The 25031-nt window shown below is 46.0% G+C and overlaps 1 protein-coding gene across 2 annotated transcripts in view; it reads right to left on the reverse strand.

Annotated features, from left to right (window-relative positions):
- PROM2 (prominin 2) overlaps window positions 1-25031 on the reverse strand; it is a 464577-nt gene that overhangs the window by 162982 nt on the left and 276564 nt on the right. For both annotated transcript variants that reach the window (XM_078667029.1, XM_078667028.1), the window contains exons 8-9: window positions 3920-3991; window positions 3200-3263 (exon numbers count right to left, since the gene is read on the reverse strand). In XM_078667029.1, the coding sequence (XP_078523155.1) occupies window positions 3200-3263; window positions 3920-3991 (136 nt within the window). The remainder of the gene's footprint in view (window positions 1-3199; window positions 3264-3919; window positions 3992-25031) is intronic.

Below are 25031 nucleotides of genomic sequence, written 5' to 3' on the forward strand. Positions count from 1 at the left end.
CTCGAATCACTTACTTTGCCGAAGCAAGTTGCGATTGTGAAGTGTAGTGCTCATCGGAAGGTTACGGATGATGTTGGCCGTGGTAATGCGTTTGCGGATGAAGTTGCGAAAGACACAGCAAGAAATCTGATGAGTCAAATGTATGTGGCAGACCCTGCAAGATGGATTGGTGATGTTGGAATGTGCGAAGATACGATTGAGAGTGTGAAATCGATACAGGCTGAAGCTACAGAAAGTGAGAAGAATGTTTGGAGAGAAACTACGGGTAGATTGGATTCGACTGGTTGTTGGGTTGAATTGTCAGAACACCAAAGATGGATGTTGCCAGATGCGTACGTGCTTGCAGTGGTTACTATGGCACATGGTTTGTCTCACATCAGTGTGAAAGGGATTTGTAAGTTGTTGGCTCCAGTATGGCAGAATGCTGGAATTCCCAAATTTGCGGAGAATGTGGTCAAGAATTGCATGGTGTGTTTGATGTATAATCCTGGCAAGGGAACTCCAACTCCAGCTGGTCACTTTGCGCCTCCGACGTATCCGTTTGAGGTTCTGCAATTGGATTTTATCCACATGTAAAGGTGTAACAACCTGAAATATGTCCTTGTAGTTGTTTGTGCCTTTTCTAGATGGGTAGAGGCATACCCCCTAAAAGACAATACTGCCTCGTCCACCGCCAAAGTCTTGCTCAAAGAATATTTCCCTAGGTTCGGATTGCCAAGGATGGTGTGGAGTGATAACGGAAGTGAGTTTGTGGGGAAGATCATGAAGAGAGTGTGTGAGGGTTTGGGAATCCGACAGAAGTTCCATGCTGCAAATCACCCCCAATCAGCTGGACTAGTGGAATGTTACAATGGCACTTTGAAGCTAAAGTTAGCCAAAATTCAGGCGAGTTCTGGTCTTCAATGGCCAGATGCTTTGCCGTTGGCACTTTTTCAACTAGAGTACATTCCCGGATTGGCCTTAGTCCCTATGAAATTGTTTTTGGCCGTCCGGCAAATGTGTGGGGAGTGCAGAGGCCAGTGAAGTTTAGTGACATCGAATATCCTGTGTTGGTGGACTATTTGTATGATTTGACGGCTAAATTGCGTGTCTTGCATCAACAGGTTCATGATAACTTGCCACCAGCATCTGTGGATCCAGGTCACACCATCAATCCCGGTGAGTGGGTCCTAGTGAGGAATTTTCAGAGGACCAAAAACGAGCAGCCCCGCTGGACCGGCCCCCACCAAGTGCTCCAGTCCACTAGAACTTCGGTGAAGGTCTTCGGGAAGAAAAATTGGATTCACGGCGTACATTGTAAGAGGGTGCCTTTACCTCTGCCATACGACCAGTGGAGCCGTGATGGTGTTGGTGATTCAGAGACAGAACGAGTACCGAAGTTCATGCCGTTTAGTGATGCACATTTAGTAGGGACAAATTCTGAACGAGAGGACGACGACATTCTACAAGCAGCTGCACCTCCACAATTGACATTGGACACCACTGAGCCTGAGCTTTTATTTACAGATCACACGGTTATTGCACACAAATATGCCTTATCCTACTCTCACCTGTTTCTGCTCCTTTCTTTATGGTCTGTTTACGATTGGGATGTGCCCTTTTTTATTATGGGTTCCTTCGACCTGTCTTAAGAAGAATGTTGGGTTTGACCAATGATTGATCATGGGCCGGGTAACTGAAAAGTGGGTTTTACCGTCATGCGATACTTTGGGTGTGGATACATGTGATTGGACAGTTTGTAAATGTTAGGTATTTGTCTGGAATGTGATTTTTGGCATAAAAAGAGATGACTTGCTTTGTAAAATTGAGCAGTCTCCTGAGAACTCATACCGTGTTGACTTCTAGGACTTCTGTTACTGGCTGCAGCCAATAAATTCGATCTTTGACGCCACCAAGAAGTTTCCGTGTCTCTGTGTTCTAAGACAGGTCATACCCGAAGACTTTGGGCGTGCCCCTGGCGCCGCCGGGTCATAAATAACCCGGTTCTTCAGCATTTCTAAATCACACATTCTCATATGAGCCTCTTGGCAATGAAAGAACAGATATTTATTGTTAGCCAACTTAATTGCTTATTTTATTGATCATCGAAAGATTAAACGGGAGAGTGGAACTGCCAGGATTTGAATCAGTGAGCATGAGGTCAAACAAAAAGGGATTCCTGGAGTGAATGCATCAGTAGTTACTTAGCCACCAGACCTATATGGCAGTAGCATGGGCGGGGCCAAAGGGGCGGTTGCCTCAGGCGCAAAATTCTTAGGGGTGCAACATTTGTAAAGAAAAAAAATCGTACTACTACTTTTTTTTCTTTTAACATTTTGCACCAGGAAGTGTGTACTAGAGTAGCTGACATGCCGAGAATTCCAAGATGGCCGCATTTGTGTTTGCTGCAGGAAATGTTTGTTGTAATATCAAAAACATAAACAGTACAAATTGACCCACCAGACCAGTAAACCAGCCCATACACTGATCTGTAAGACCAGCTCAGGGTCAGACTGGGACAGAACATAGGCCTAGGAACCAAAATAAAAGTGGCCCGAATTAGTGAATTAGATAGCTAAAACAGTGGTCAATGTTTACAAATTGGGGCACTTTTAAATTGTAAAGACACGCAGTATAAGTGTTTTGCAGAGTATGGAAGGCTGAATGCCTTTATGCTTGATGCAGCCAATGATTGTTTTAATATCGGGGGAAAAAACGAGCCCACACAATGACCTGTCAGACCAGCCCATCGGACACTGCCTGATTACCCTCCAGTTTGACTTTATCCGGCTTCATCCTGCCCCCCTGGGTCAGGGCCTCTTCAGTGTCTACCTGCTCCCTCCCTCCCTCCTTCAGACTCTCAGCCCATTCCTAATTATGACCACGAGCAGTCAGTATATCATCAGTTTCTGCTTGCTCAGATGGCTGCTAGATCAAACAGTCCCTGGATGCTTTATCTTTGTAAAGGCTGCACATAGTAAAACAGGCTCTATTTCAGACCCGCCACACACAGTAGAAAAGCACTGTAAGTCCGAGGTCTTGCTGCACGACCCTGCATCATTGCCAGCCCCTCTAGCTCGAAAACATGCTGTGGTTCCTTGTGTGATCATGCATAGCATACTTCTGAGCCACTGAACTCAACTCACGCGGTTGTCTACAGAACATGCAGCTAAAATGAGGAAATTGGTACAGACCATGATGATGCAATAAAGTTACTTACTTTGAATTCCTTCAGCACTCTTCTCTTCCACCATCGCTGGGATGTTTCTGAAAGACTCGATAGCCTAAGAGAGCAGAAGAACCACTGTCATTATGCGACAACCATAGAAAGACTTTTGCCAATTTGAATCAATTTGCTCTCCTGTGATCTCACCACTCCATAGTGTAAAGTTAAATATTAGGTAGCTACAATACTTTAGATTTTGATAGTACAGGAAAATGTCAATTTTTATTTTTGGTGCTTCACCCCTCTTCCCCCTAAGTCATAAGCAGTTTTTAAGTCATTTGTGGAAATGTGGAGTACCTCTGCGGCCTCAAGTGGTGGTGCGATAAGCTGATTACCCTATTGAGGTCTTAAAGGTAACAATGGTCTTGACTGTAGAGCAAAATATAATGGATGGATATTTTATGGGGGAGGGTCTTCAAAGAACAGATTATCAAAAAGAGTCAAATGAAGGGAGGGAGGGCAAGGTTAACATCAAAAACCCACATGCTTCAATGCTACCCTTCACTGTTTGCCTAGGTTGTCTAGTACTTAAGTATAGAGACATAGATCGACAAAAGTGCCCCTCATCTCTCCAGTCATAACACAGCACACCTCCTGAGGTCAGCGCCCTCCCTCCAAAGGTCAGTGCCAAGTGCGGCTGCACCAGTCGCACTGCCCTAAAGCCGGCCCTGGACTATGCATTTGAAGGACAGGTTTCTGGCATGCAGTACTCACCTTCTGGAACACCGCAGTCATGTCAATTTTCGCTGCATCTTCCAGATTGCTTACAAGATCGAGCGAAGGCACCTAATTTAGAGGATACGAGAAAATGATTAGACAGAGGCTTCGCCAAACAATTAAGAAGTGCTTTGCTTCCTGGCATGTTGCCAAAGAGATCAGGGATCACAAACTATCCCTTCAGGTTCCAGAGAGTGCCTCCTCCAGATATCACAAGGCACGTAAATAGTAAAAGATCCCATTGGGTGTGGAGTGGTGTGGCTCACTGGTTAGAGGCGGCAGACCCGGAAGCAGAGAACGGCCCGGGACCATGGTTCAATTCCCGACGCGGCAGGGTCGTGGACCAGGGTCAGTGGACTCGATAATTCTCGCCTCGGTGCCTACTCTAACCAGGGATCACACTCGGCAACTCTGGGCATTAGCTTGCCTCATCTCTACAACGGCCCCCACATTCGCCAAGAATGCCTGGTTTCACCTTGGAGATACCCAGTAGGGACCATCGCACAGGGATAGCCAGGACGGGTTCCCCAGCGGTCTACAGCGCCACGACGCCTCAGTGCAGCAGTGCGCTTTACAAGACACATACATTTACATTTACATTGGCCTTTTCAGTTGTTCATTTCCTGTAGATATCTCAAGGAAGCAACAATTATTAGCTCTTTAGATTTGTGATTCGTCTTTCAAGATAGCATAGGGATGTCCAAAATATATTCCTACCAATGCCTTCTGATATAAGAACAATGTTGACTTCAATTGAAAAGCCATTTTTAGCTATAAACTTATGTCAATTTACACCTGCTATACATCTACAGAAGGATATGCAGTAGGTGCAAATGCTTTTACTGATGCCTAATTGAATGTCACTACAGGTGTGTACAATTATGCACTAGTGGAGCCCAAGCAGAGGATTGAGAGTGGGTGGATCAAATGCTAGGATGTTCACTAAAGCAAAGGGCTCCGAGGAATTCTCTTTCCAGGATGAGAATGGGAACGGAAACCTTGAACCTTAGCGGGCATCAATGGAAAGGGTTTATCCACAAGGAAATCATTTCCCAGACGAATATAAAGAAAACGACCAATGAAAAATAATCTACGGGTTGCTGTCTTTCTCCGATGTGGCCTTCTGCTGTGCATAGAACTATGTAGCAGGAAAATTGCAAATATCAGATGACATTCCTAGTTGTATGCATGGAAACCTGTGACAGGTGAAGCTGTCCAGGGCGAGATCTCAGGATAAAATAACCCAAAATGTACAAGAGAAATCTGTTCAACTCTTGATGGAGCACTAAGGGTGCTCACAGGTTTGTTCTGGGATACTTAAGTTTCCCATCCTCCAACTCATTGGAGGTGCAGGACCACCAGGCCCAAGAATACGAGAGCATCGTTGATAAGCATCTAAAATAACATGAGAATCCTCAAGCTCCGCTCCTTATGGTGCTCCTCTTACTCGTAATGTGTCCATCCCAAATCTCAACACAATGTCCATGGTCTGCATTGATCCACTCCTTGCTGCAGTCTCTCTCCTGAGGGGAACATGCCAGCGTGTTTCCTCTGGCACACCTCTAGTCTACTTATGCCGCATTTCATAGAATTAAGCAGATGCCTACTAGCCCCCATAGGACTTACCTGTGTGTGGTCCTCCAGCCAGTCTAGGTCCTTTCGGACCCCGCTCCTGTGTTTCCAAGGCACCTGCCTCGGTCATTCACCTCTCTCTCTCTCTCTCTCTCTCTTTCTCTGTCTTCTGATACTTTTTTTTTTTTTAGACATCTTTTTATTGTTTTGCAAATGAACAGTTCCCTGCATGCTAGTACTACAAATTTACAGTGATGTTCCCTGGCATGCACATATAGCAACCCACGTTAGCAACTATAACAATTATCTATACATTTCGAAGTGTCCTCAGCAATCAGCTTCTACCGACTTCAGCTTGTTGCTCAACTTACACAGTCATTTTATCTCGGCTTACATCACATCACCCACCTCCTATTACATTTCTCTTCACAGTGCAGATTGTGCGAATATCCATCTTCTCTCGGATGGGCTAATAAATAACATTGCAATGGGGCCCAAACATCTCTGGGCCTGGAGGCCACTGGCAGTAGCTCCACAAATGTCGAGAGTCGTTCCTGGCACATTATCAAATCTGAGATCCATTCTTTAAACTTAGGCTCTCCCCCATCGGCACTCCACCCTTCTTTTAGCCATGAGTAGCGCCAGCGCGGCAAACCTACGGTGTTCAGGTCGGAATGGCTTGACATACCCCATTAGCACCATCAACGGTGTAGCCTCTACAGATGTATCTATCATTTCGCGCAGTGCCTGGAATACTTGCTCCCAGTATTCATGCATGCAAGGGCACTCCCATGCTAGATGAAGGAAGTCTGCACCCGCCATACGGCATCTATCACACCTATCATCATCTCTTAATTTGAACCCATACATCTTGGCCGGCGTATAGTACATTCTGTGTAAAAATGTATAACTAATTATTCTCAGCCTGCTGCTGGCCGATACTCGCTCGGTTTGCACACAGCTCCACTCCCACTGTTATTCTGTCTTCTGATACTTCTTTCAAGTTTGTTCTTTTCTTTTGCCACAGGTTCTCACCTTATAGCCACTAATTTCCTTGTTTTTTCTTGCTCGTTTTTGATTGTCTCTCTCTTTGCCACTTTCCTTGTTTCATTTTGCTCACTTCTGCTTGCCTCTCTGCGCATCTTTGCCACTCTCGCTTATTTCTGCTTACCACTCATGCTCATTTCTCTGTGTTTTCTCTCTTCTACTCTTGCTCTTTTCTGTTTTTATTCTCTTTCAATCGTGACAATTTCTGTTTGTGTATATATTTGACACTTTTTTCTGCTTGTTGCTATTTTTGACACTTTTTCTCCTGTCTCTCTCTTTCTTGTCCCCCTCCCTTTGTTGCCCTTTGCCTGTTCTTTCCCTACCTCTGCCTCAGTGCACACTCCTTACCTCGTTTTCCGTGTCTTCCACTTCCTGCCTTCCGTGTCCTCTCCCAGCACCACCCACCAGGCTGTGCTCTCTTCCCCCCTTCCAGTAGCTACTGAGTGGAGGCCACATTGTGGATGCCCAGCACACACATTCAGTAGGCACGCTAATGGCATAATCTTTGCCGACACCATCATGGACTTAGTTGCACCACTCATGCGTGACTCTAGCACCTTTATCCTTCTCGGAGACTTGAACTTCCACCTGGAAGACCATGCAGACCCGAACACAACTGCCCTACTTGAAGACCTAGGAAATCTTGTACTAATCTAGAACCCACACACTCTGCCAGACACTTCCTGGACCTGATTTTCACCAGCTTTAACAACATTTTGACAAGCCCACAATGATCACCTGGACCGGCCATACCCTCATCAAGTTCACCATTCCCATCCTGCACCAACAGAGAGCAACTAGCCAGGCTGGATGACCAAAATCATGGCACACCAGCCCAAACAAAGCAGCAGCCTAATCAACTCCATCACTAACTTTAATAACTAGATCACTACCTATGCTGACACCCTGGCTCCCCTCAAGCCCAACAAAACCACAAAATTCAGACCACAAGCCGGCGGCTAGGAACTCAGGAAGAAGAAGCACTACTACAAACAACTGGAGCACGGATGGAGAACGAGCCAAAACAACACAAACAGGAGCACAAGAAAATCAGAAAAGTATATGTAAGCTTTGCACAGACAATTATTAGGTTGGCCGCATAGGAATCTTCGACTTCCTGGGAGACTTGGTTCATATGAGCTAAGCTGCAAGCATTCTCATTGAGGGCCATCGGCTTCTCAGAGCTAGCCTGGCATTATCAGCTCACTTGGGAATGCAACAACTGTCTGTGTTGTTCAGCTAAGGTATGCAGGCTAGAGGTCACCCTGAGAAACACAGACAGGCATTTTAATGGTAAGTCAGCTTATCTAGCAGCTAGAAGGGAGAGGTTGATGAACAAAGTTTGGTTCTATAATTCAGCTTCTGAAATACCATCACAATGTGACAATTCTGTTTTTTTTAAACTGTGTTTATTACGTTTATGGTTATAGTAACACCAAATAAGAACTAACAGCCAGATTCATCAAAGGAAAATCGGCTCGCAAAGGGCCAGATTCTGCGAATCTGGCCCTTTGCGAGCGCTTTTTTTGCATTTGGGATTCATCATCCCAAATGCAAAAATCGCAAATAATGAAATCGCTAAATTGCGATGAATTGCATTTAAGGAATCTCAATTTGAGATTCCTTAAATGCAATTCATGAACCATTTAAAATTTGCGAAATCGCAATCTGGGGCCGCTATTTACCGCAAAGTCTGACTTCGTGGTAAATAGCGAAAACTTAGAAAAATGCACTGTAGTGCATTTTTCTAAGTTGTATTTTACACACACACACACATGTCCTTTGGACATGTGTGTGCGTAACACCAGTGTACATTAGCATTTCAGGGGTGCTACAGGGTGTCCTTTGGACACCCTGGCATCCTTGAAATCGCTCCTTATTTGCCATTCGCTAATTGCTAATCGCAAATAAGGAATGACTCCCCATTCATTCCTATGGGCCTTTAGGCCCATAGGAATGAATGGGAAAGCCATTCCTTATTTGCGATTAGCAATTAGCGAATCGCAAATAAGGAGGCAGTAGAAATCGCAATAATTATTGCAATTTCTACATGAATGCCGTTTTGCGAGTCTTTAATAGCGATTCCTTAATAATCGCTATTAAGGACTCGCAAAACATTACAATGATGAATCTTGGGGTGATTTCCTTGTCTTGTACAATCAGCACGTGTCACACATAAACACAGAAGCTTACTTGTATAGAGTATCAACAAACCCCTGTTAAAAACGTCGGACAGATGTTAATGTGGCCAACAGAAGACATTCCTTATTTTTCCCACCTCCATTAATCTTTGGGCCGTGCTTCTGATGTTGCGGGGTGCTCCCATCCCCCAGGGGTGAATCTGTGCCCCTCCAGGTGACTCAAGTAATTCCAGAGTCCCAGCCCAAGCCATAATGTTCTCACCTCGGTCTCCACACTCTATGAAATTTATTTGGGCAACTCCTTGCACTTTAAATCACCCTCTCTGCCTCAATGCAGTGCATCGTACTAGCAGGGGTTAATTTGTAAAACAATAAGTGCAGGGGCTCCCGTCAGGAGGACATGGCAGCTTGCACCATCCATTGCCCCTGTGAGCACTGCCAATTACAATACCAACATAACTACTAACCATCAGACTCCTAAAAGTGAGACAATTCAGACTATTCCAGGCCCCAAAAGCTATAAGACGTGGGTGGCACATACTGGTGATTGTTAATGTATATTAAATTAATCAACAAGCTGTTGTTGTGCTGATACACAAATTTGACAGACAGCACCACTGTGGCAGATTGTCACAAGCGCTGGTTTGCTCAAATTATGCACTGCATACAAGTGACCCATTGATACAAAGTGGAAGGGTTCGGACTACGCCATCCTTTCGCAATATCTTCCTTCACCAGAGAAAACCCAAAGTGCAAAAATTAAGCTGCTTCCAGGGGAGATCCATATCATGGGGGATACCCAATCTAAGGAAGTAGGGGATGTGTGGGATTTGAGCCCCTAAAATGGATGTCAACTTGGAGGTTACCATCCTCCAGGTTGATTGTATATGTGGGCATTCCCTTATTGTGCGGAAAAAGGAACCATACCCCTCCCCACATCGCAAAAATGTAGGGATCTGTGCCTTGCCCATCTCAAATAGCCATTGTCCATGATAATATACAGTGTGTAGGCCCTTTAGTTGTATAAACCACAGACTCGTTTTATCACTACCTCCTTGGGGTGCATCAGAGCAGCCGTCCAGCCTACGTCCTCCATTGAGCCCAGATCAGTCTTCCACTTGCTTCTGAGGGGTCAGAGATTGTTGGGTTTGTTGTTTATGAGTGTTCTGTATGTGTATGAAGTAGGCTTAGATGTCGTCCCTTCTGAGAGTAGTCTGCTCTCTACTATACCACAGTCTGCTAACTCTTCCCATGCCACGACCTCAATGTGAAGCGAGTCATGGACCTGTAGGCATATAAAAACTTGAGATCTCATAGATCAAACTCCTCTTGTAGGCCACGGATGGATTTCATAGCCTCCCTCCCCGCAAGGTCTCCGAGGGTCGAGATTCCTATAAGATTCCTCGCCACCGGTTGGAGATAAAGCAGTTGCATCCAGCTACAGTAGTTCAGGCTGAATCCCAGCCTTTTCAGGGTTTGTACGTATTGCCAACTAATGGAGTTGTGGTTTTCTCAACATCCAACACAAACAAGGCAAAGGGATCCTGTGTCGTATGAAGGTAATGTAGCAAGTTGTGGAGTCGCCTCAGGTTCTGCCAGATAGTTAGGCCATCTGGTCCCTGTGCACCAAGTTTGGGATGACCTTCCTCAGTCAGAGCGTCAAAATATTAGCAAGGGTCTTAACCGCTCTGTTTAAGAGGAGCTTGGTCTGTATGAAGCACAACGAGCAGGAGGTTTCCCTTGTTTAGGTAGATCTATGACACTTGCCTGGAGCAACCATCATAGTACTACCACCTCGATGTCCTCCTATGCGGTGGAGCATCTCTCGCTATATAAGTCTTGATAATATTGGGTAACTCCCCAGAATCTTGCCATCTGTGGTAATGTGAGAACAATCAGGTGCCTCTAGCTCCCCTACCAATCTATTCGTTGCCTCTGCCATGCCAGAATGCGACCCACATTGTTTCCTACTTCATACAACTCCGTTGTGTCAGCAGGAAGTGTTGTTTTGCCAAGTCATGTGTGAGGACATGGTACTCTCCACAAAGGCCCCAGGCAATACAATGTTGTATGGGCCTTGTCATTCTTGTATGTCTCCTATACAGCATACATATTCTTTTCAAATGCTATGAGACTCTCTTCTCTGTTATTTATTGTGTGATATAATGTTTTGGCCTGTTTTGTAGGCTTTCCATGCCACCCCTGTTGAGTCTTCTGTGCTGAAATTTACATCAAAGTAAAGGGAGGATTTTCTGCTGAGTCTTGGCACCACTTCATCATCTTTCAAATCCCAACTGGTTAGCCTCTTGCTGCTCTCTCCTCCCTGACACATGAAGTCCAGCGTGACCAAGAGTGGTGGATGATCAGAGATACCCCATGGCAAATATTTGGCATCGAGCGGGGCAGGGCATTCCATCAAAGTAGTAGGATATAGTTAATGTGGGTGACTTGTGGACCCCAGTGAAGATGGGATACTATCTGACCAGGGATGTCTGTCTCTCCACATGTCCAGATGTCCCACTGCAGATGGGAATTATGACAGAGGGAATGAAGGGTGAGTATGTGATGGTCTTGAAATTGACCTGCAAGGAGGGGGGAGAGGTGGCCACCCCCTAAGGACTCAGTCTAGGAGGTCCCCCAGTATGCCGCTTCCCACAAAGTTGGGCCTGTCGCCTCTGGGTGGTCCTCCTGTGTCAGGGAGGACTCCCTGTTCCTGTGTGGTCCAGTGGTCACGGATTGCACTATTCAGCACTTTTCTCTCCTCCTGGCTCTATGTGACAGGGCTACTTGCCAAGGGTCTCTTTCTGTGGATCAATTGGCAGCCAGTTTGTTTTGTACCAAAGGTTTCTCCTCCACACAGTGCCATGCCTCGTCAGGATTGTCAAAAAACAGAGCTTTCCCCTGGAAGATGACCTTGAGTCTCACAAGGTACATGAACATATATGGTGATCTACATTGCTCTGAGCTTAAATTTCACAGCCGCAAAGGTGAATCTGTACTTGTTATGTATAATCCAGGAAAATCATTAGTTTACTAGACACAAGTAGTACCGTTTGTTGGTTGCAGGAAGCTGTCACGATGGCATCTCCGTCTACATGATTGAGGACTTGGATAATCACCGGCCAAGGAGTGGTACTCGGTGAGAAGCATTGGGCAAACGATCTGTGAACTCACTCGATGACAAAGCAGAGGGCCAATTGATCCCCCAGAGCCCATGAGCAGAACCCTTTGGAGAAGGAGAAGAATTGTTCTGGACAGGTGCCCTCCCAGCCCTCCAGAATTCTCACCAGGCACTGGTTATTTTGCCTTGATCTGGCTTCTATGTCCTCTGTCTGTTTTTCTAGCTGGAAGGTAATTTCATGAAGTTTAACAAAGTCCACTCTCAGGGCTCAAAGGTAGTCCTCTTTGAAGGAGACCTTGGGCCCGACCTCTGTCATCTGCTCTGTCACTTTCCACAGATCATGGTGGATCTGGGACACCTCTGCTCCCTCCCCATCTATCTGACCCTCCAGGGCCTCTTGGGACTCACAGATGCCTCGAAGTATCGCAGACATAGACAGCTCCCAGCTCTGCTGGAGCAAGCCCCTCTCCGTGCATCCAGATACAAACTTTGTCTCTGATGCGACAGACTTTTCACATTTGTCGATTGATCCTTATTGGGCTTTCAACGCTACCCCCATTTACCATTTTGTGTTCTGTGAGGGGGTAGGTGATTTTGAGATTTCCTATTTGCCTCCCTAGTCTCTAGGTACTTGGAAGTACACGGTGGTACAGCAGTACACAGGCAAGCATCTTGGCGGGTGGAGAAGGGTCCCTGCTCCCCTCCGAGTGTGAATTCCCTCTAGTGTCTCGCCAATCTCCCTCAGCAGCGTGCCTCACCTCCCACCCCGAGGAGGGGCACAAGCAGACCTGGCAGCACTCATCATTCATCAATCTCCAGGCCCCCCACACATTAGTTGGGGCACTTTTGGAGCCTCGGGGCAGGGAAGCAGAGGGGACTTCGGCCACATGTCCTTAAATTTTCCTGACCACAAGACCTGCTGTGTCCCGGCACCTATAGGTATGACCCTCTCACTCTTGTTTCCCCTCCAGGGGCCAGGGGGGCAACACATCATGGGCTAAGGCCCCTCTGGTGCCACCTGCAGTTCCCGCCTCCCCACCGGGCTGGCTTACAAGATTATAAATCTCAGGGCTGAGTAGACGCTCAATCCTCAATCCCTCCTTCCATGTCGGCTGTGCTTGCTGCGAGTCTGGGCGTCCAGCATTCCCATCAAGGGAGCAGCATGAGAGGCTGAGTCCTCACTGGGTACACTGAGGTAGCTGGCACCATCTCTTCCTCTTGTCGTGCTGGCCGCTCGCCATCTTGCAGGCCATGTGGTGACTGTTGTCTCAGCGCCAGGTTCCCTCCACAGGGGATTGCGCCTCTCACTAGTACTTTGGTTCCAGCGGGCAACCAGTGCGGCCTGGGGTAACCTGGGGGGGCCCAGGCCGGATTGATGCAGATAAAAAAAGGGATTTGGCAGGAGCTCTAGAGCAGCTCGACCACCATCCTTAATAGGTGGCCATGCCCCCTGTGTCAATGCTTTTTGAGATTTTGCTTATTAATAGCTTTCATTGCCACAATATTGCATTTTTATAATTACATCTGTGCACATTAACTGCACAAGATTAGGATTTTGACTTTAATAAGGTCTTACAAAATATCAGTTGTGGATTCCTGTATCTGTCCAACCATGGTGAATAGAGTGCCGAACTCACTAACAAAGAAATAATCCTGTAAATCTTGAAGGATTTATCGTTGCCCAGAATGCTTCACCCTCACGTACTGCATAGGTGATTCGTGTGTTACAGGTTTCCTTTCTCCTGGTGTTTAGTAGACTCTAAGCTAGCGCTTGGCTAGAGGATCTAGGGGACCTAAAATTGGGCTGTGGAGTGCGTGAGATTGCAAAAATATGTATCAATGCCTCTGTGTTCCGGTCGACAGATGCTGCTTGCTTTGCTCCAAACACCACTATGAAGAATGGTTCTCTTTGGTCAAGCGGATAGCGGCACTGACTCATTTGCTTTTATCGAAACGTAAGATATTGCAGTGGAATAGAGGGCAGGTTTAAAAAAATACTGAATAGAATAGAAAGACCAAACTACATGATGCATCTCTGTCCGCCCTACTGTACACCTGGGGCATTTAGTGTGCCCATTTGGGAAAAAAATGTTAATCTTATGAGGGATAAAACAGGCTTTGTATGAAATAGAAACATATCAGCTTGAACCTGCCGGTGCATCTAACCTTTGGAGCGTTCTGTAATATTTTCATCCACGCAGCCTCATCTATCAGACTTTGTAAGTCTTCTGCCCATCTATCCATCAGTGGTGGCTCTTCCACTATGGGGGAGGAGCGTCGCCCCCCTGCTGGCCAGCTGAGGGAAAGAAAAAATAAAATGATAATAAAACAGTATTATTATCATTTTATTTTTCGTCGAGTCTTTGGGGGGTGGGGCCATGCCATGACAAGTACAGAAGTGGAGTGGTGGACAGCATTGCTCTCAGTGAACATGACGGTTTGGCCAGCCATCTTAGGACGCCAAACCGTCATGCACATTGACATCTCTCCAGGGCACAAGTCCTAAACAAGCATTGAAAATGCAATAGGTCTCTCCCTCGTTTAACTTAAAGCAATTCTGTTTGTAATTAGGTGGCTTTTTAGCTTTGCTTTTATTAGTGTCTTTCAAACGTTCATGTACATAAAATGCATATGTATGCATATATGTATATGTATGCATGCATTTATATTTATATTTATATAGATATGCAGATTATATATATGTTTATGTATGTATATACATACACATACATATATATAAATGCATATGCGTATATATATGTGCATATATCTGTGCGCGTAGAGAGGTAGAGGTAGAGAGTAGTAGAGAGAGGCAGAGCGAGAGGTAGAGTGAGAGGTAATGCGAGAGGTAGAGTGTAGAGAGGTAGAGAGTGAGTAGTAGAGAGTGAGTAGTAGAGAGTGAGTAAGAGTGAGTAGTAGAGAGTGGTAGAGAGTGATTAGTAGAGAGTGAGTAGTAGAGAATGAGTAGAGAGTAGAGTAGTAGAGTGAGTAGAGAGGGATTAGTAGAGAGTAGTGTAGAGTAGTAGAGTAGTAGAGAATGAGTAGAGTAGTAGAGAGTAGTAGAGAGGGAGTAGTAGAAAGTAGTAGAGAGGGAGTAGTAGAGAATGAGTAGAGTAGTAGAGAGTGAGTAGTAGAGAGTAGTAGAGAGTGAGTAGTAGAGAGTGAGTAGTAGAGCATGAGTAGTAGAGAGTGAGTAGTAGTGAGTAGTAGAGAGTAGTTGAGAGTGAGTAGTAGAGAATGAGTAGAGTAGTAGAGAGTAGTAGAGAGAGTAGTAGAGAGAGAGTAGTAGAGAGTGAGTAGTAGAGCATAGTAGACAGTGAGTAGTAGAGCATGAGTAGTAGAGAGTAGAAGAGTGAGTATTAGAGAGTAGTAGAGTGAGTAGTAGAGTGAGTAGTAGAGTGAGTAGTAGAGAGTGAGTAGTAGAGAGTGAGTAGTAGAGAGTGAGTAGTAGAGTGAGGGTGCCTTCACTCCTTACAAAGGACCAGTAAGTATCCGGGATATGACTCATGTAGGAAACGGCAGCAGGACACAGTTTCATTCAAAGGGCTCTACAGACGGAAGGGTCAAGTTCAGAATAGCATTTCCCCAGGTCCGGCTTTAGTGCTGTTGGCATCCCCTGCCCCAGGTCTGCGCCCAGTGCGGCCGCACCAGTCTCACTGCGGCCGTGCATTTCCCATACTGCTACGGATAGAAATTACTTTAACAAGCACTGGCGTTGCCAATAGGTCTCGCAGTAGGAAAGTTGGAGCTATTGGTTTTGTAAATGTATTAATTTTTTAACTTATGTTGACATTTTTAAAGTAGCAAAATTATGTTTTTTGTTTTTTATAATCACAATCCCCCAGATTTATCATGCTCCTCTTTTGCAAGTCCTTAATAGCGATTGTTAACCGCATGCGTGCGGGCGGAATTCCGCCCGTACGCTGGGATTTGCGGTATCGCATGTTCCATGACGAGCTGGGCTCGTCATCAGCGTAGCAGGAGGCTACCTCATGACGAGCCCAGCTCGTCATGAGCGTCGAAGGGGTTAAGGAATCGCTATTAAAGACTCGCAAAACGGGATGCATGTAGAAATTCTAAAATTTGAGAGCTGTGTGCACTGAGTGCTGTGTGCACTGTGAGTTATGTCTGTGTGCACTGAGTGTGCGCAGTATGCACTGATTGCGGACTGTATGCAGTGTGATTGAAGGCTGTGTACACTGAGTGAGGCCTGTGTGCAGTGTGAGTGAGGCCTGTGTGCAGTGTGAGTGAGTGCTGTGTGCACTGATTGAGGGCTGCTTGCACTGAGTAACGCCTGTTAGCAGTGTGAGTGATCCCTGTGTGCAGAGCGAGTGAGTGCTATGTGCAGTGAGTGCGTGCTGTGTGCACTGAGTGAGTGCTGTGTGCACTGTGAGTTAGGGCAGTGTGCACTAAGTGTGTGCAGTATGCAATGAGTGTGTACAGTATGCACTGAGTGCGGACTGTATGCAGTGTGATAGAAGGCTGAGTGCACTGAGTGAGGCCTGTGTGGATTGTGAGTGAGGCCTGTGTGCAGTGTGAGTGAGGGCTGTGTGCACTGATTGAGGGCTGCTTGCACTGAGTAACACCTGTTAGCAGTGTGAGTGATCCCTGTGTGCAGTGCGAGTGAGTGCTGTGTGCACTGATTGAGGGCTGCTTGCACTGAGTAACGCCTGTTAGCAGTGTGAGTGATCCATGTGTGCAGTGCGAGTGAGTGCTGTGTGCAGTGAGTGCGTGCTGTGTGCACTGAGTGAGTGCTGTGTGCACTGTGAGTTAGGGCAGTGTGCACTAAGTGTGTGCAGTATGCAATGAGTGTGTACAGTATGCACTGAGTGCGGACTGTATGCAGTGTGATAGAAGGCTGAGTGAGGCCTGTGTGGATTGTGAGTGAGTGCTGTGTGCACTGTGAGTGAGGGCTGTGTGCACTGAGTGAGGGCTGCTTGCACTGAGTAACGCCTGTTTGCAGTGTGAGTGAGGCCTGTGTGCAGGGTGAGTGAGAGCTGTGTGCACTGAGTGAGTGCTGTGTGCACTGTGAGTTATGTCTGTGTGCACTGAGTGTGTGCAGTATGCACTGATTGCGGACTGTATTAAGATGTGTTGGGAGGGGGGAGTGTTAAAAGTACGCATGGCAAAAAGCAAGCGCAGGGAACAATTGTGTGTGACCCACGAAAAGAGAATTGAGAGAATTAGTGGACATTGCCTATGAGCGAGTAGACTGCGTTTGACAAATTGGGGATGCTGCTCTGAACCCTAGTAAAAAAAAAAATGAACTAAAGCTGTATTTGAAGCACACTCCCTTAAAGCACACTTCCATTTCTGAAATGGCCTTGCTCCGTGCACACGTTGCTTACTCAAGCTATGGCACCAGAAAGACGCCACTTTTTATTTTGTCTCTTGACACTTGGTAAAAGAAAACACAAATAAAGCCGTATTTGATGCGCACGCTGTTAAAGCAAACTTTCAAGACTTAGTTAGTAAAAAACCACAAATAAAGCCGTATTTGATGCGCACGCTGTTAAAGCAGACTTTCAAGACTTTGTTAGTAAATGCTTGTTAGTAAAGGGAGCAAGCGAGAAGATGAGCGGCCGGGAAACTGAAAGTACGGCCGGCCAGCCATGAATAATTAGGGGAGGAGAATCCGCAGAGCGCACGCTGGGAGAAGCCCTTTGATGTGGTGGCGGCGTGAAAAAATGCAATTATGAGGAAGGGAGGAGGCTGATGCGCGTGCTTGTTTGGTCACGTGATTCACGTGAACTCGAAGAAAACCGCACCAAAAAACCCCTGGTTTGACGAGTATTTTGAGCACTTGAATTCTCGCTCCGCTCAATGCGCATGCGCATTGATAGGTCGCGAGACCTAAAAAGGAGCCCATCACCATTCTTACCAAGTACGCGAATCTGAACGCTAAATTAGCCTCATGCAACAACAAGCTTTTGGCACTTAGAAGCATGTAGGCCCCTTGCAGTACAAACAGATAGCTGCACTATTTCGAATGGTTTACTTTAAAACTTCTTTATCAGTCATATGCACTGTTGAGCAAAACTGAATGAACCTGATAACCACAAAATCAAACAAAGGACTGTTGAGATGGAATTTTGAACACTACAGAGGGAAGATGCATGTACAAATTTTAGCAGATGTCTGATGCAACTCACTGGGCTAAAAAGGTAAATATGCAAACATTTGCTAATTTTAAATAAGAGATCTACAGGAGAGGAGTGATTACACTAATTTCATTACCGTTAGGTCAACAGCCCTGTAAATGAATGGTGTGGGCAAGGGCACCTTTTAAAGACATGTAAATTAATTAGGCCAACCTGTCAAAAAAATGAAATTTTGCAAGAGTCTTAACATTTTATCTAATGATGCCAATTCTTTTTTTATGGATTGTGTGGTACATGTATCTTTAGCTAAGATTGGTTTTATTGTGTGATTTATGCTATTCAATGGTTTTTTTTATTGGTACTTTTATGGTATTGTATTGATGCCGAATAAAGTTTATATGATGAATTAACATTTAACAAAATAAGAGATCACTTTCATATGAACAAATACAGATTGCGACCATGTTCAACTGGCGTGCAACAGTTTCTCAACTCAACTCAAAATAAGCTTTATTCGGTTTTTTGTTTAAAACCATAAAAGCAACAAGAAAAATTACATACATGTATAAATGTCATACAAGGTAAAAAGGAACCAACTATTAAAAACCAAATAAAATCAATTTAAAGGATAGATGTTCAGTAGCACAAGGTTCATGGAATCCCCTTTCACCAAGAAGTGTCATTCGATGACCTTTGCCTTAGGAACGGATGGAGTCTGGGGCCAGGATAGAAATCATGCAAGTCCCAGATGCAAATGGGGCCATCTCCCTCTTTGGGCTGAGAGGATCACAGATAGGGGACGATGTTCATACACTTGAATTTAATTAAAATCAGGTCGGCCGGGATGTCTTTGGGCGACGTACCTAGCCACCCCACCCTCCTGACACTCAGGATTCCACCATCTAGGGCAGATGGCAATGGTCTATTTTGTTTTAGCCAGGCAATGGCTTTGTTTAGCAGGTCCTGTTGACTTTCAAATTTACCCTGGCTAGGTGCAGGGACCCCAGAGAGAACAGCCACATAAGGAGCGGCTTCTGGTGGTAAATTAATCCGATTCCTTCTTTCAAATGCGGTCCTGGGAGCTTTATGGGGTACTGATATGGAGTTAAACGTAATGTTCCGGCCTCTCGGGTTAGGTATAGACTTGGGGGGATCAAGAATTTGAATTTTCGTGCGTATCATGGGTTTGAATTTTTCATTATTGCCTGGGGGGAATGGAGTGGATTGGTGTAACAGTTTTTTCAGTAGGAGTATAGTTCCTTAGTATAGTTTTTTCGATACTGGTCAACCTGTCTCCCAGTTCATTAATTTTTGTGACCAAGGGAGATAGTACAGATATTAACAGTAGCTCGATCTGGGCCAGTAAGGTCGGTTGGAGTGGTAATGCGGAGTCAGGTATTCTACTCACAGCCTCGATCGGCAATGATATAGGTGGGTTGGAGGCAGATAATGAGAGGCTAGTGCACATTTTGTAAGAATTCTCAGTGTCATTATCTTTTGCCTCATCAACGTCTCTACCCACTATAGGGGGGGGGGGTAGATACGTGTTGGACGTAATTCGTATCACACAAGGCATTCAGCTCCTCCCAGATGGACATGATGGGAGGAAGTCAGAGCTGGAACAACCACAATAAGTGTGAAATCTAATAAGAAGAAAAATGGAAACAACTCGGTACCTCCTCCTTCATAGATGCCAAGTGGGGTGGCCCGTCCCGGCCTCATTGTGCCTCTGAGGGCCGTAGAGGGCCCGCCCTTTGTCCGGGCTTAGCCCGGCGCCGTCCCGCGCGCGTCCCGCGGGGCGGGAGGTGTTCCGCGCTCTTGAGGTGCCTCCAGGCGCAGCGGGAGCGTCACGAGCGCGCCAGGACCCGGGGCTGCTGAGAAATTAAGTTTTGTTTGTGCCCGACGTGGCCAGGAGAGTCCCTGTTTCTCCGTCGCGTTTGCCATTTCCCTCACGGCTGGAAAGGTGAAGGGTTTACTTGGCCGTTCCCCTCACGGCTCCCCACCACTGCAGGTAAGGTTGGAAAATTCCCCCATTATTTACAACAAGGGGTGGTGATGGACAGAGTCTCTGAATTAAGCAGAGTACTCTCACCCAGTCAAGAGATCAGGGCTAGATCCAACACCGTTTTTTAGCTCATTGCACCATCCCAGTTTCAGAACCTGGCTGTATGCAAATTAGTCTGTCCCTGGCCCAGTGCATCATGGGAACAGGGCAGACCAGACTACAACAGCCAATTCTTACACTGGGAAGGAAACAAGCTTCCGGGGACCGGTTTCTGCCATTTCAGGCGTCTTCGGCCCGGCTTGCTTGAATCCTGATGGTGCAATGAGCAAGGGACTCACATCTGAGTATACCCTTCCACGCTTAGGGTGGACAAAATTATTTACAACAAGGGGTGGTGATGGACAGAGTCTCTGAATTAAGCAGAGTACTCTCACCCAGTCAAGAGATCAGGGCTAGATCCAACACCGTTTTTTAGCTCATTGCACCATCCCAGTTTCAGAACCTGGCTGTATGCAAATTAGTCTGTCCCTGGCCCAGTGCATCATGGGAACAGGGCAGACCAGACTACAACAGCCAATTCTTACACTGGGAAGGAAACAAGCTTCCGGGGACCGGTTTCTGCCATTTCAGGCGTCTTCGGCCCGGCTTGCTTGAATCCTGATGGTGCAATGAGCAAGGGACTCACATCTGAGTATACCCTTCCACGCTTAGGGTGGACAAAATTATTTACAACAAGGGGTGGTGATGGACAGAGTCTCTGAATTAAGCAGAGTACTCTCACCCAGTCAAGAGATCAGGGCTAGATCCAACACCGTTTTTTAGCTCATTGCACCATCCCAGTTTCAGAACCTGGCTGTATGCAAATTAGTCTGTCCCTGGCCCAGTGCATCATGGGAACAGGGCAGACCAGACTACAACAGCCAATTCTTACACTGTGAAGGAAACAAGCTTCCGGGGACCGGTTTCTGCCATTTCAGGCGTCTTCGGCCCGGCTTGCTTGAATCCTGATGGTGTAATGAGCAAGGGACTCACATCTGAGTATACCCTTCCACGCTTAGGGTGGACAAAATTATTTACAACAAGGGGTGGTGATGGACAGAGTCTCTGAATTAAGCAGAGTACTCTCACCCAGTCAAGAGATCAGGGCTAGATCCAACACCGTTTTTTAGCTCATTGCACCATCCCAGTTTCAGAACCTGGCTGTATGCAAATTAGTCTGTCCCTGGCCCAGTGCATCATGGGAACAGGGCAGACCAGACTACAACAGCCAATTCTTACACTGGGAAGGAAACAAGCTTCCGGGGACCGGTTTCTGCCATTTCAGGCGTTTTCGGCCCGGCTTGCTTGAATCCTGATGGTGCAATGAGCAAGGGACTCACATCTGAGTATACCCTTCCACGCTTAGGGTGGACAAAATTATTTACAACAAGGGGTGGTGATGGACAGAGTCTCTGAATTAAGCAGAGTACTCTCACCCAGTCAAGAGATCAGGGCTAGATCCAACACCGTTTTTTAGCTCATTGCAAAAATTCCCCCAGGCACGCTCGGCGCTCCGCGCTCTTGAGGCGCCTCCAGGCGCAGCGGGAGCGTCATGAGCGCGCCAGGACCCGGGGCTGCTGGGAAATGAAGTTTTGTTTGTGCCCGACGTGGCCAGGAGAGTCCCTGTTTCTCCGTCGCGTTTGCCGTTTCCCTCACGGCTGGAAAGGTGAAGGGTTTACTTGGCCGTTCCCCTCACGGCTCCCCACCACTGCAGGTAAGGTTGGAAAATTCCCCCAGGCACGCTCGGCGCTCCGCGCTCTTGAGGCGCCTCCAGGCGCAGCGGGAGCGTCATGAGCGCGCCAGGACCCGGGGCTGCTGGGAAATGAAGTTTTGTTTGTGCCCGACGTGGCCAGGAGAGTCCCTGTTTCTCCGTCGCGTTTGCCGTTTCCCTCACGGCTGGAAAGGTGAAGGGTTTACTTGGCCGTTCCCCTCACGGCTCCCCACCACTGCAGGTAAGGTTGGAAAATGCCCCCAGGCACGCTCGGCGCTCCGCGCTCTTGAGGCGCCTCCAGGCGCAGCGGGAGCGTCACGAGCGCGCCAGGACCCGGGGCTGCTGGGAAATGAAGTCTTGTTTGTGCCCGACGTGGCCAGGAGAGTCCCTGTTTCTCCGTCGCGTTTGCCGTTTCCCTCACGGCTGGAAAGGTGAAGGGTTTACTTGGCCGTTCCCCTCACGGCTCCCCACCACTGCAGGTAAGGTTGGAAAATGCGACAGTTTAAAAGTATGACACCCGCATCACGCCGTCAGTTAAAAACGTAACCGCTTACTGCAAATCTATCCCTCACCAGAACCAACAATTCCATGGTAGGAACACCATTCCTTCCTTCAGTTGTTAAATTCGAACACGAACTATCCTACATCCAAAAACTACAGCAACCTAACAGATATAACGCCACCTTGACTATTTACCAATCCCATTTGTGATACTGAGATGGAGTCTGTACCAGAAGGACTCAGACTGCTCCGGGACTTTGCCCCAGAACTCGCTCATATCTATTACAATTAGTACATTAACAGCAGTCTCTGGGTAGTATAGTTGCTCAGCCAGAAGGATGTCTATCGAGTTGAACCCTCACTGTTGAAATGGGGAATAATCTACATGCCAAGGGTGTGAATCCTGGTATGGCCAACTCAGCCTGTCATCTTTCTGAAGATCAGTATATTAAGGACCATACATTTGTTAAGATTAACACTTCATATTAAGAGAGACTAGAAACGGCACACGGTGTGACAGATATTTACATAATAATGTATACATTGTATACACAAAGCGATTGGAGAGGGTGATCAGTCTTTTGATTCATGAGGATCAGAAAGGTTTCATTAAGGGAAGGCACTTGTACGACCTAACTCATGAATTAATAGGTACAATCGATATGGCCACCATAAATGCTATACCTCTAACAATAATGACATGTGACGCTGCTAAAGCGTTTGATCGGGTTAGTTGGGTTTTTCTCCAAGAAATAATTCTCAGTTTTAATTTAGGTAAACATTTTCTGCAAGCGATCAAATCACTTTACAAAAAACCTGTGGCCCAAGTTTTGGTAAATGGCTCCCTCTCACCACAGATTCTAACCGGGACGGGGTACAAGGCAAGGGTGTCCCCTTTCGCCACTGCTTTTTGACATGCATATTGAGCCGTTGGCCATTAAACTGAGGGAATGTCAGGACATTATACCTTTTCAATGTAATGGATGGAAGAAGAAATTAAGGGGCAGATGTATCAACCGTTTTGCGACTCGCAAAGGCCGAAATTCACGGAATTTCGGTCTTTGCGACTCGCAAATGGTCATTTTGCATTATTTTGAATGTATCAAAAATTCGCAATTTAAGAAATCGCAAAGATTTGCGATTCCTTAATTTGCCATAGCATTTAAGGAGTCGCAAATTTTGCGATTCCTTAAATGCTATGTATGAAGCATTTTTCCTTAGTGAATTTTGGTTAAGGAATCGCAAAATACCACCAACTTGTAGTTGATGGTAATTTGCGAAGTCCTCAACAAATGCACAATTTTGCATTTTTTAAGGTGGCATGTGACGCGCACACAAGCCCATGGGGCATGTATGTGCGCCATATGCACACATATGTACATTTCAGGGGTGCAGCAGGGTGGCTTTAAGACACCCCTGCACCCTTGAAATAATTCTCAAATTGCGATTAGCAAATTGCGAATTCGCAATTTGAGAATTAGTTCAAAATCATTCCTATGGGCCTCCTGGCCCATAGGAATGCATGGGAAATTATTCCTTATTTGCGAATTCGCAAAATGCGAATTCGCAAATAAGGAAGTGTAAGGAATTGCAAAAAAATAGCGCTTTTATTTATACATTCCATTTTGCGATTTCTAAATAGCGATTCCTTAAAAATCGCTATTTAGGAATTGCAAAATTGAATCTTGATACATCTGCCCCTAAGTTTATATGCGGATGATTTAATGATCTTTACGGGTCATCTGCAAAACTCAATAAAAGCCATTTGGGATATCTTACAAAACTTTGGGGAGATTTCAGGATATGGAGTAAATCAATCTAAGACAGAAGTGATGCAATGAAATACACAATACACTTGCGACCAGATTCGGCGAAGTATTAGATATCTGGGGATAGAAGTAGAAGAAGATAGAATTAATCGCGACGGTAAATTTTGAAAAAATAACATCTAAAGTCAAGACTCAACTACAAAAATGGGATTCACTGCAATTCTTCCAAAGTATACTTTTTTATGTAATACAATACCTTTGGAATTCAGGAAGGAATGGATAGCCAAGGTCCAAGGTCTCTTTTCAAGTTTTATATGGGCAAAAACAAAAACTCGGATAGCCTGGCGGAAGCTTAGGGCAAGAAAAGAGAATGGGGGGGTCGTTACACCAGATCTCCTGCAGTATCAAAGGGCATTTCATCTCAAAATCTTCAGGCAATTACTAGGTGATTTCATCTCTTTTACACCTTTATTTCAAGCCTTGACTTCAGGTTTTCAGTCCCAAGCTCGGTATTTTTTGTTCAAATCTGGGGATCCAAAGTACTTCAAGAGAGTGAAACTAAAAATGTTATTGGCAGCATGTAGAGGCTGGTATCAAATAAGAGTATCACAGCGTATACACTATTATAGTACACTTGCCCCTATATGGAGTTCACCAGGCACCCCAAGTTGTCTTCAAGACTCTCTAGCGGCCTCAATTCAAGCAAATGGGGTTGCAAGATGGGGGGAGCTGTTGGAGGGGACTGAATTAATTTCTTGGCAAAAACTTCAGGACATCACAAGGGGGACTGTCTCCAAATTTAAATACTATCAATTAGCAAGTTGGGCTAAGTCTCTCAAAAATCTTGGGAACGGCAACAAACTTTTAGAACAGAAGGCAGCCACTACTCCTACGGGACGTAAAGAAATAGCTGTATGGTACTGGATGCTAATTCAGCCTCTGGAAGACTCTCAGCAGTGGTCAGATTCGATCTGGAGGAGAGAGCTGCCGAGCTACGACCGGGATACCATATGGCAAGTATCTCTAGCGGTTTTATGGCAAAATTTCAAAGCTGCCTCACTAAAAAAAAAACATTTATTTACTCTCCATAAAGCGTGTTGGA

Source organism: Lissotriton helveticus, chromosome 11 (genome assembly GCF_964261635.1).
Source record: "Lissotriton helveticus chromosome 11, aLisHel1.1, whole genome shotgun sequence".
Classification (NCBI taxonomy): domain Eukaryota; kingdom Metazoa; phylum Chordata; class Amphibia; order Caudata; family Salamandridae; genus Lissotriton; species Lissotriton helveticus.